The 12,011-nt window shown below is 37.3% G+C and overlaps 1 protein-coding gene across 3 annotated transcripts in view; it reads left to right on the forward strand.

The window, feature by feature from the left end:
• Positions 1-12,011, forward strand: part of SUGCT (succinyl-CoA:glutarate-CoA transferase) — a 712,177-nt gene that overhangs the window by 290,827 nt on the left and 409,339 nt on the right. For all 3 annotated transcript variants that reach the window (XM_011995105.1, XM_011995108.1, XM_011995107.1), the window contains one exon: positions 8,648-8,745. In XM_011995105.1, coding sequence (XP_011850495.1) covers positions 8,648-8,745 — 98 coding nt within the window. The remainder of the gene's footprint in view (positions 1-8,647; positions 8,746-12,011) is intronic.

Genomic DNA, 12,011 nt, shown 5'->3' on the forward strand with positions numbered 1-12,011 from the left:
TTTTTTTTTTTTTTTTTTTTTTTTTTTTTTTTGAGAGACAATCAGTTTTTATACTAAATTTTACCATGAGCTTTTGGTGTTATTAAAGATGACTATGAGGGCCGGGTGCGGTGGCTCACGCCTGCAATCCCAGCACTTTGACAGACCGAGAGGTGGGCAGATTGCCTGAGCTCAGGAGTTTGTGACCAGCCTGAGCAACATGGTGAAACCCAGTCTCTACTAAAATACAAACAGCCGGGCATGGTGGCCATGCGCCTGTAGTCCCAGCTACTCAGGAAGCTGAGGTAGGAGAATTGCTTGAATCCAGGAGTCAGAGGTTGCAGCGAGCTGAGATTGCACCATGGCACTGGAGCCTAGGGACAGAGGGAGACTCTGTCTCAAAAAAAAAAAAAAAAAAAGATGCCTATGAAATCCTGAATCTCATTTACTGTAGTTAACTTATTATGTACAAAAATTATTTATTACTGTGCCTCTTCTGTATGAGAAGTTAGGGAGCAGAGCTAAAAACCACAGCAAAGGGGTAGGAAGGACCATGGAGAAGGTGACAAATGGAGACAGTTCTGATTGCAGGAAGGGCTGAAACATCTGAGGTGGGAAAGAGGGGAGCTTTTTAAATGGTGACTCTGAGTAAATGTAGGGAAAATCGATTCAAACATTTGATCTGGGATCAAAGAATCTTTATTATGAACGGTCAATGTTAAAAATATGAAACATACGGAAGCTGTTGCCTGTGAAGTCATTTGCGTACTCTAACTGCAGAGATGTAAAAGCCAGTTCATTCCTATAAACGAGTACAGATTTTCTTCCTGGGCCATATGTTTTGGAGTTTTCTTTCTCCAGAAAGTGGTGGGGTTGGGGGTGGGAGGACCTGGCAGCGAAAATTACTGCTTGACATACTCTTTAGTTTTGAAAATAACTGTACTGAATTCTTTGTATTTTTGATTCATTACTGCTGATCAAGTTAACACTTTTGAACTTCCTCATAAATATCCATAAGAACAGTTTTCAACAAAGGTTCTTATTTCAAAGCAGACTATTTGTCAGAAGTTTTAATATTGGAATATGACTTATTGTTATGGTGTGTTATAACACATTGCTTATAAAGGAGACTATTGGAGGGCCTTAGGAATGGCACACTTGACCTTGATTTTCCCATATGAGAGTTAGGAATGATAATCCCTGTTATGAGCCATTAATCCAATGTCTATAAAACTCCTTGAAATTCTCAGAAGATTTATGTGTACAGGATTCTTGAGTTATTTACATTATTAGCTAGGCATCCTGTGTGAATGTTGCAATCTGATTGACTTTTTCAAATCTTTGTAATTACACCCTTACATGTAAACTTGTCCTAAATACCTTCTTACCTAAGAAAAGTCATCTGTTCCTTCATTCTGATGCAAGGTTTTCTTCCTTCCCAGTTATGTGTAGTGTGTGGATTTCTTCTAAGCTGTTTTTTTTTTTACTCATATTTATTTATTACTGAGGGCCTTGTTATTCAAACTGGGCTTATAGAAGATGGGGTTCCCAGTTCTTCACAGTGAGCCCCTCAAAACTGTTTTTTTGTCAAGTACACTCCATCAGGAAAGATGGGACAGCTTTACTTCCTGGGGAGAAATGTGGCAGTACTGTCTGTGACAAATGAATGGAATTGACTTATGCTTAGTCTCTTTCCAAAATAGAATTCATATAGTGATTGATTGATAATTCTTGGGGAGGAGCTGTATTAGCGAGCTTTCATTGTAAGGAGTTGGATGAGAGTAAGAATGCTGGGTTCCAGTGTGAGATTCCAGAAAATCTTCTTGTGTATAAAGTGGATCTTGTTCATAACAAGTCCTACTTAATGTTCCTTACCATGATACGGCAAAGTAAGAAAGTGAGCATATGTAAGCTATTTTAAGCCGATGGATGCCACCCCTAATGGGTATTCCTATATGAAATATTGAATATTGACATCCTTTTGAAAGTAATGTAGATCGAAGGCTTCTTTTGTTGGAGAGACTATACATTGGTTCTCAATGTAGTATGCATAGGAACGTTATTTAACACTATTCCCAAAGATTTTACTTTAGTATGTCTGGGGTGAGATAGAGGAAGCTTCAGTTTTAAGAAGGACTGTAGGTGATTTTGGAGCAGGTTTTTAAACTGCCTGCTCCAAAATATAATATATCCAAGGTATAATGTTTAACGCCTACTGTAAGTCTTGTTAGTAGGTAGGTGAACGCTGTCAAGGTCCTTCATCTTTTCTAAGCATCTGTTCTCCTATGTATAAAATGAAGATTATAATATGTAATTATACTTATATACAACTTAGGGATTTGGAAAATGTTAGAGAAGTGAAGCACTTAGAATAGGCCTTGCTCATATGCACTTAATAAATGACATCTATGAAAATTAGATGTGAAGATTCTGGTTCTGAGGAGGATAGAGTAAATACACTTTTCCCACTTACCCTGAGCACGGTGATCATACCTGGACAGAATTGCATGAGTCCATGAAGCATGTATTAAAAGACTTTGAAAAGTAAATAGTAAGAGATTTAGGGGAGAACACCCAAATTTCAAGTACCTCTAACCGGCAGTCAACTTAACCAGCTTTTCCCTCCAGTTATTCCTTCACTCGAGTATAGTTGAACGTGAAACCTGGAAGTGAGCACCAAGCAACGCAGCAGATATCCAGGAAATGCTCTTTATTCCTGGTGAAAAGAACATGAAAAAGTGAGCTGTAATGTCAGAGAGAGTATGGATATAGTTTGTTTTCCCTTCCTTTCCATTTTCTTATGCCCCAGACCCCAAGTAATTCTGTATTGGAAACAGCAGGTGAGCAGGAGCCAACTTTGTGAAAGAAGAACTTTCTTCATTGCTGAGCTGTGATCCCAAAGAAAGGAGTGATTCCTTGTTGCTTTTTTCCCCTCCATCCTCCCATTGCATTGCCTCTGCCCTGAAACCATGCTGGGGAGTGGGATAACTAAAGCAGGAGCCCCAGGCAACTGGAAAATGCTAGAGAGATTGCCAAGAGAAGATCTTGACAACGCTATCCTTTATGTTGTTTATGAACTCTTGGGATCACCCCTTACTTGCATATGCACTAATTTGATCCTAATCAGCATACCAAAGATGATAGGAACTGAATTAATAAATAGACAACTGCCCAGGTTGTCGTATGACCATTAGGTTTGGCACATACTAGTCAGATTCAAATAACATTGCAAAGGCTTTGAAAACTTAATCAACATGAGAATCAGAGCACACAGAAGTTGGGTTAGAACTGGCAACTTGGATGTAACCAGGTCAATTGTCTGCTAAATCAGCAAGAGTGAAAATTCTCCTTAGAATTTAAACAAGACCCAATGGCTCATAATATAATGTTCAAAATGTCCAGGATACAATCCATTATTACTCAGCATATGAAGAACCAGAACTTGCATGAGAAAAGGCCATCAGTGCCAATGCGAAGATGATGCAGATGTTGGAATTAACTCACAAAGATGTTTACATAGTTATTATAACAATGTTCTAAAAAGCATCACAAATACCATTTAAATAAATGGGATATAGAAATATTCAGCAAAGAAATACAAGATATGAAGAAGAACCGAAGGGAAAATTAAAAACTTAAAAGTATAATAACCAAGAAAAAAATTACACCTCACCGGTTGAGCTCAATAGTGCAATGAAGATGACAAGGAACTTAAAGATAGATCAATAGAAATTATTCAATGTGAACAGTAGAGAGAACAAAAGATAGCTCCTTCCTACTCAAAACAAGAAATAACAGATCCTCAGGAACCTGTGCAACAATAACAAAAAGTCCAATATTTATGTCATTGTAGTCCCAGAATGAGGGGAGAAAGTGTACATGCTGAAAAATATTTGAAGAAATAACAATTGTATATATACCAAATTTGGTAACAGTTAAATGCCCATAGATTTAATAATTTCGGCAAACCATAAATGGGATAAACTGAAACAAATCTATGCATGAATACATAATGTGTCCCTTAACAACAGGTATATGTCCTGAGAAATGTGTCAGTTGGTGGTGGCGTGTAAATATCGGAATGTACTTACACAAACCTAGATGGTATAGCCTGCTACACACTTAGGCTATATGGGATAGCCTGTTCCTCCTAGGCTATAAATCTGTACAGCATGTACATGTTACTGCACTCAATACTATAGGCAGTTGTAACACAATGGATACACAAAAATCATCCAGAAAAACACTCAGAGGACAAAAAGAATGTATTATCTATGAGGGATCAGTGACTCAATTAACTGCATATTTTTTTTGTCAGAAATTAATGCTAGGGAAGAAGTGGCACAACATGTTTAAAAGGCTGAATGGAAAGAAATGCCAACCTAGATTTCAATATCCAGTAGAAATATCCTTAAGAAATGAAGGTTAAATAAAGACATTCTGTATAAAGGAAAACCAAGCTGACTTGCTCTAAAATAATTTTTCAAGGAATTTTTTCATTTACAGAAGGTAAATGTTGTCAGAAGGGAACTGGAAACATGAGAAATGAAGGAAAAGCAACATAAATAGTAAATATCTGGGTGAATATAATGGTCTGTTCTTTTCCTAGTGAATTCTTTGAAATATTTGATGGGTGAAAGCAAACATTAAGATACTGTCTGATGGGATTTTCGGTGTATGTAGATCTAACGTACAGATAAATACAACATAAAATGGGGAGAGTAAAGGGACTATATTGCAGTAAGTTTGCTATATTCCACTTGAAGTGGTAAAATTTTGATTCTAACTACACTGTGAAAAGTATATGCATTATGATCCCCTAAGCAATAAACATCTATCATTAAACATCTATGCAGAAATATAGCCAAAATCAAAATAGGTAAATGTAATAGTAACAACTCTAAAGAAGACCAGAAAGCAAAACATGAATAAATGGAAAAAAGAATAAACTGATAGATCTAATTCATTCAAAAATATGAATAACATTAAATGTGAATGATCTTAATATTATGAATTAAAACAAGTTGTCAGAAAAAAATGACCCAACTCTATGCTGTCCAATGCATATTTGAAATTCACATCAAATATAATGATACCGTCAAGTTAAAGTAAGAGGATGGAAAAATATACAAACACAAACAAAAGGGGCAAACGCTAATGAAAAGAAAGCTGGAGTGGGGCTATATTAACTATGGACCAATTTTTGTCATCTCAGAAAACTTGTTTGCAACAAATTCTTGTGCAAATACTATTTAACATTTATATCGGCAGAGGGAAGATCAGATGATCTGAATTTGTTGAGAAATTGTGAAACCTCACATTTCATGAGAGAGATGTTGCCTTTTCCTTTATCTAAAAACTAGATTCCAGTAGTTCTTATGCTGCAAGTGATTCTCTGTTTCTGCACCTTCCTGCATATGCAAAGATCTTTTATTTCAGTACTGAGTTATATTTTCTATTATACTGGATGCCATTTTAAATGGCAATTAAACTTAACATGTGTTGTATCAGTAATGCACAAAAGTGATGGCGGTGTATATGAACATTATGACTTACAGTCAATGACAACTCTTCATAATTTTCTCCTGACAAACAACTCTTTCAAGAGACCATATAGCTTTTAAGAAGCACCTATATATTTTATTTATTTATTTTTATGTATGAGATGGAGTCTCACACTATTGCCCAGGCTGGAGTGCAGTGGTGTGATCTTGGCTCACAGCAACCTCTGCCTCCTGGATTCAAATGATTCTTGTGCCTCAGCCCCCTGAGTAGCTGGGATTACAGGCATCCACTGTCATGCCTGGCTAATTGTTGTATTTGTAGTAGAGATGCAGTTTCACCATGTTGGCCAGGTTGGTCTCCAACTCCTGACCTCAGGTGATCCACCCGCTTCGGCCTCCCAAAAGTGCTGGGATTATAGGCATGAGCCACCGTGCCTGGCTGCAGCTAAAAAGTGATTTTAGACACAATGGAATAAGGTATATGCAAAAAATAATGTCTGAAATATCATACACCTGGAAGTGTTCACATTGTTTATCTGTGAGCTTGTCAGTTGAAGAATGTGTTGTCAGCATTTGGGCTATACCAGTGAACAAAACATTTAAAATATTTTGACTTTGTGAAGCTTACATTTTAGCAGGGCAGACAGATATGGAGTAATAAACATGATAAATATGTTAGGTGATAAATATTATGGGAAAAAATGGGCAAGGAAAGAGGGAATCAGGGCAGTCAGTGTTGAGTGGGGTGGGGTGGCCTGTGGTGGGGGTAGGGTAATCAGGGTAGTTGCATTAAGAAGTTGAATTTGAGTCGACTCAACAAAGGAAAGGAGGAGCTAGTCGACTAGATGTCTGGTGGAAGATGTTCCAAGCAAAGGAATAGCTATTTTAAAACTCCTGAGGCTGAAGTGGAATAGACATGTTCCTGGTCCAGCAAGAAGATGAAATGGCTGCAGCAATGAGCAAGGGAGGAGAGCATGGTAAGAGGTGATGTTAGAGAGGTAATAGCACCATATCGTGTAGAACTTTTCAGACTATCTTAAGGATTTTGGTTTTTGCTACAAGGGGGGCTTTAGATGACAGGCATGTTAAAACACTTGCAGTTTTTATTATCATGGGTCTTCATTATTTTTTCTCTCTTTTCCCCTTTTTAGAAAATGTTTGTCACTCAGTTTATGGTGTTTTGTTATTTTCTTTCTTTTTGTTTTTGCCAATGTCTCTTCATTTTTTTTTGCGGAACCCTCCCTCCTTTCTTTTTTGAACCAATATATGCTTTTTAAAAATTTCTGGCCAGACTCTGTGGTTCATGCCTGTAATCCCAGCATTTTGGGATGCTGAAGTGGGTGGGTCGTTTGATGTCAGGAGTTCAAGACAAGCCTGACCAACATGGTGAAAACCTGTCTCTACTAAAAATCCAAAAAATTAGCCGGGCATGATGGCATGCATGCCTGTAATCCCAGCTACTCAGGAGGCTGAGGCAGGAGAATCCGTTGAATCTGGGAGGCGGAGGTTGCAGTGAGCTGAGATCGTGCCACGGCACTCCAGCCTGGGCAACAGTGTGAGACTCTGTTTCAAAAAAAAAAAAAAAAATTTCTTTTGGGGGAAACAGTACCTAGTTGGAATACTTCACATTTATTTACTGCTTAATATGTCAAGCATTTTCATGTACATTGTTTTGTTTTATCCCAGGCAGCACTCTTTTTAAATTTAAGCTCCAAAATAATAGTTATGATCACAGTCCTTGAAGCTGTCTCTCTAGAAACATTTTGAATGTTAGCTGGCATAGTTGAAGATGGAAGGATTATTACTTTGGCCAATAATTTCACACCATCTTTGAAACAGAAGAGTCCCATTAAGTCAAATACAGTGGACACATGGGCATTCCAGTTACCCTTAAGTGTGGTCACTGTGTTTAATTTTTTGTTGCTGATGGTGCTTTTTGGGTAAGGCCAAGTTTGTAAATTTAACCTGTGACTTAGTGAAGACACTTGCTTTTTTTTTTGGAATGACTTATTCACTCTTAGGGAGAGAGGGTGTCTAACTGCTAGACAAGGCTTGAGGCCAATTCTTGGATCAGGTGTTGTGACAGGGAGATTTCTAGAAAGGGTGCTGTATGTGGTGTTGGTTTTTAAAATCTGGGAGAATAATGCTGTCTTTATTATTCCTAAAGGAAATAACTGAAACATGTGAAAGAAATTACACCACTGAGATGGTCTCTTTACTCAGGGGAATCTTCTTCACTTCTCTCTCCTTTGCAAATACATTAATAAAGACAATGAAGCTTTCTGTAGGCCGCATGGCCTGCCCCCAGGCTGTAAATGCTCCTTGTAACTTTCCAACACAACTGCCAAGCACTGCCTCTACACAGTCTTTGTAAAACTTTTCCATTCCAAATCCACTTGGTACTTTCATTATAGTCTTGTTAACATTGAACGTTGTCCAAAGGGACTTGCAAGATAGATTTTCCCCTTATTGAGGAGGAGCAGAAGAGGAAATCTATAAAAGCATTTCTAGTTGGTATTACTTCAGGGAGATATATTAATAAAAAATAGTGATACTTCTATAAGAAGAAGATCTTTTAATTTGCTATTGTTTAAATGGTGAGAATTTGGGCAAATGTATTTGCTTTTACTTTATTTTAGCAGCTTTTAGAATATTTTGCATAGGACAACCTGGGAAGATAACAGTATTTTATTTACATGTGGAATAAATAAGTGAATATATCTACAAGGTGCATGTTGACTGTATACAAGATACATGTAGGTATGCACTTATGATATTGGTTTTTAAAATTTGGTTCGTTTTACCCAGTTTAGCATCTCTCTCCCTATTTCCTCTAAACAGATTTTTTTTTCTATGGTAATCTGATAACATGTTTCCTATATTCTCATATTTGGCATAAGACTTATGGGGATCTTTTGCTGTTCTCCTATATGGAAGAATATTTGCTTAAATGTAGTAAAAGCCTCTTATGAATGACAGACCCTTTCACCAGCATGATCCATCCTAACTGTGTGCTTGTTCCCTCCATATGTCCTTGTTGAGGGGCATAAAGACCAGCAAGGAATGTTCTTGAGAAGGGAGAGACAAGACCTGAACACTGGCACCCAGAGGCAGGTACAAGAACAATCTACTTCTTATACTTGAAAATTATTTTTCCCTTTTAGATCTTGGATTTGCCTGAGTTGATTGATGACTCCAAGTATAAAACTAACCACCTTCGGGTACAGAATAGAAAAGAGCTTATTAAAATATTATCTGAACGGTAAGTTTGGATCTTGTATTCATCCATTTAAGAATTAATATATGATAAGCATTTATCTGGTGTTTTGTGGGTTTTTTTCTTGGCTTATTTGAGATCAATTTGTAATTCTCTTCCATTTTACAAAACTGGCTAGTGGAGAGATTTTAAAGCTGCGGGTTTTTTTTGTTTGTTTGTTTAGAAGCACTTGAACACATTTTATATGCTTTGTTAAGTACTGAGTCATAACAATGATATAAATAAGAAAGTCACCATGACTTGAATTAGGTTGTTTCTCTGTGTCCTGTAGCTGTTTGGGTTTAGTTTTTCATAAATACAACAACAACAATAATAATTTAACATTATTTCATACTTTCACTGTGTTAAATGCTTTAGATACATTATCTCATTTAATCCTCATAATCATCCTGTGAGGTAAGTTCTGTTATTTCCATTTTACATGTAAGGAAAACAAGGCAAAGAGAGGTGAAACCAAGAGTTGGTTTGCATTTCTGAGCCACTCCTGTGAATCATGATGTTATTTCTGGATCTTCGCAAATGCCAAATTTTTCCATTAATGTCAGGTTATTTATTTGTAATACCTGTACCAATTTTTCAAGTTTGTCTGAAAAAAAGTAATTATTCTTACTGTTCCATGTCAGTTTCACTTTTTGTTTGCCTTTACATGTCTTCTGAATCTGTACAAATAGGCTTTGTGGCTTTTGTGGATCGAAATGCCCACATGAATTTTTCTTCTATTGAAAATTTGCTCTCATCATGCCAATAGATTAGGTAATTTTGTTTAAATACCATATCCAGTCTTTTGAAAATGCTCATGTGTTTCTATGTAGTATACATCAAAGTTATAAGAACTAAAATTCTGCTGTTGTTTTTATTTTTGTTGTCTTTGTATCTGGGGATGTCTGTAGGAATATCTGAATCAACATTCATCTATCTATTTTCTCTTTCCTGGATTTGAAATACTTTTGTAACTTTAAACACTTTTGTGATTTTAAACACTGCCTGTATCTTTTCCATGTGCCAAATGCTGTTCACATCAATAGAGGGACTGTGTGTTGTGGTACTGATAGACACAGAATGGGGGAAGGAGAACTGGGTGCCCTTTTCTGGTCCCTAGTTAAATATAACTCTGATTCTACCGCGAAGCCCCAGAGCCCTCAATGACTAACTTTTCTCCACATGAGAATTGCCCATTTATTTCTTCTTTTTGCCTCTATGCCTCTCAATCATTTGTAATTAATATAGTTAATTGATAAAACTTTTTCCTTTCACACTATGGTTACCAAGTTTCAATAATAACCACTTGTGAGAACCTTATCAGAAGCTCTTTGATAATCTGAATAAATCATGACCATGCTGCAAGAAGAGTAGATCCCAAGGAAAATATGATACCTAGATTGGTTTCCTATGTTTTAAAACTTTTATTCCTTGTTAAATTCTGTAATGGAGTTCAACTGTGGAATGACTTTTAGTAGCATCTGTAACATACTCATTTCCATTTTCCCTCTTTGGTGTGAGTTAAATAATCTGCAACCTTCTTCTTTTACATACAGAAGTAGAAGTTTCAGCATTTTGGTATTCATAAGATTGTTATATTTTTGTTCAGACTTAACAATAAGTAAGGAATCAATGTGCAAGGAAGAGACTGAGTTGGGGGAGGGGGTAGTCCTAGGAGAGGAAATTTCATAAGGAGGTCACATCATCATTTGTACTGCTGTTAAAACACAGACCACAGATAGAGCCCTTGGCTGCTTGGAGGCTAGCTTTTGTGCTCTCTTCTGCTAGTGCGCTGACATTTTTTGGTACTTTCTTATGGGTTGCAGTTCTCCAAGTCTTTTCTAGCATGTCTCTTCTCCTCCAAGGTAGTTCAAATAGTGATGATCTGGGAAGATTAGAATTAGAATATTGATTCATTCCAGTTTATAAGCTTATCATTTATTTTTCCAAACAAATAGCACTGGGATCATTAGTATTGTTTAGTGCTTGGCTTTGAGAAGTCTCTACAGGTTCTTTAAAATTTGTCATTTTCATTATATGATTCTGTTTTTCCAGTATTCAAAAATATTAGTGGTGCTTCATAAATTACATGATTAGACATAGCCTCCAGCCTGGCATGCAGGGTGTTCCATAATCTGGCATCACCTTTCCTGTCCACTCTTCTTCCAACATGTTTCCAAAGGACATCCCTGCTATAGTCACCCTCCCTATTGGTTTAGTTTCCTCTCTGAAATGCTTCTCAGGATTACCACTATTCTGAAACTTAGTCATGTTTCAAGGCCAGTTCTAGAAGCCTCTGTTCCCAGTCAGATGATGGCACCTTTAGAAAAGAAGGTTGTCCTTTTTGTGCCTTGTCCCTTGTCAAACGGAAGTACAATCAGTGTTGGTTGTCATTATGAATGATACTGCTCCAGGGCCTTCTCAACATTCTTGTCTTGCTCAGCACACACATGGCACAGTCACCTCAGAACTTGCAGGCATTTTATTTCCTAACAAAAGTGTTACATTAGCTCACAGCCACAAAAAAGGAGCCAGGGAGAAAGGAAGGGGTGGAACCAGCCTTTGGTGGCTGCCAAGTACATGCCAAATAAGTGTTACTATTTCCACTTGATATGAAAATTCTGACATTTAGGGAGGTGGTCTCCAGGTCAGGCACATAGTGAATAGTTAGAAATGGGATTCAAAATGTAACACCTTTTTCATCTCTCATATTGCCTCCCTGAAGTGGCACATAAAATATGACTGTGTCCTTGTTTGTTTATGCTCTCAAGAAATATTTATTGAGCACTAGCTGTGTAGTAGGCACTGTTGCAAGCGTTGGGGATAGAGAAGTGAATGAAACAGACCAAGTGTATCCATGAAAAATAATGCAGGCCAGGACAAGGAAGAATGCCAGAAGTTAAGTGTGAAGCTGGGTTTTTCATTTAGCCTGGTCACAGAGGGCTTTTCTGTGAAAGTGACATTTGAGCAGAATCCTGCAAGAAATGAGAGAAAATGTCTGAGGGAGGCTGGCAGGCATCTGGGAGATGCATTCCAGGCAGAGTTTATGGAGTAACTCAGAGGACAGTGTGCTTGGATCTGGGGGAGCAAGAGAAGAGGGGTGTTAGGTTGGTTCAGAGAGAGTGGGAGCCCATGGCAGGCAGATCGTGTCATGAAATAATGAAAGCCTTTATGACGAAGTAGTTTATTAAACTTGTGAAATAAAGGATTTTTTTTTGTGGGGGGGTGCATAAAATGGATTTGCTTATTAGCAACTATTTTCTCTTTAACTT

Source organism: Mandrillus leucophaeus, unplaced genomic scaffold (genome assembly GCF_000951045.1).
Source record: "Mandrillus leucophaeus isolate KB7577 unplaced genomic scaffold, Mleu.le_1.0 Scaffold472, whole genome shotgun sequence".
Classification (NCBI taxonomy): Eukaryota; Metazoa; Chordata; class Mammalia; order Primates; family Cercopithecidae; genus Mandrillus; species Mandrillus leucophaeus.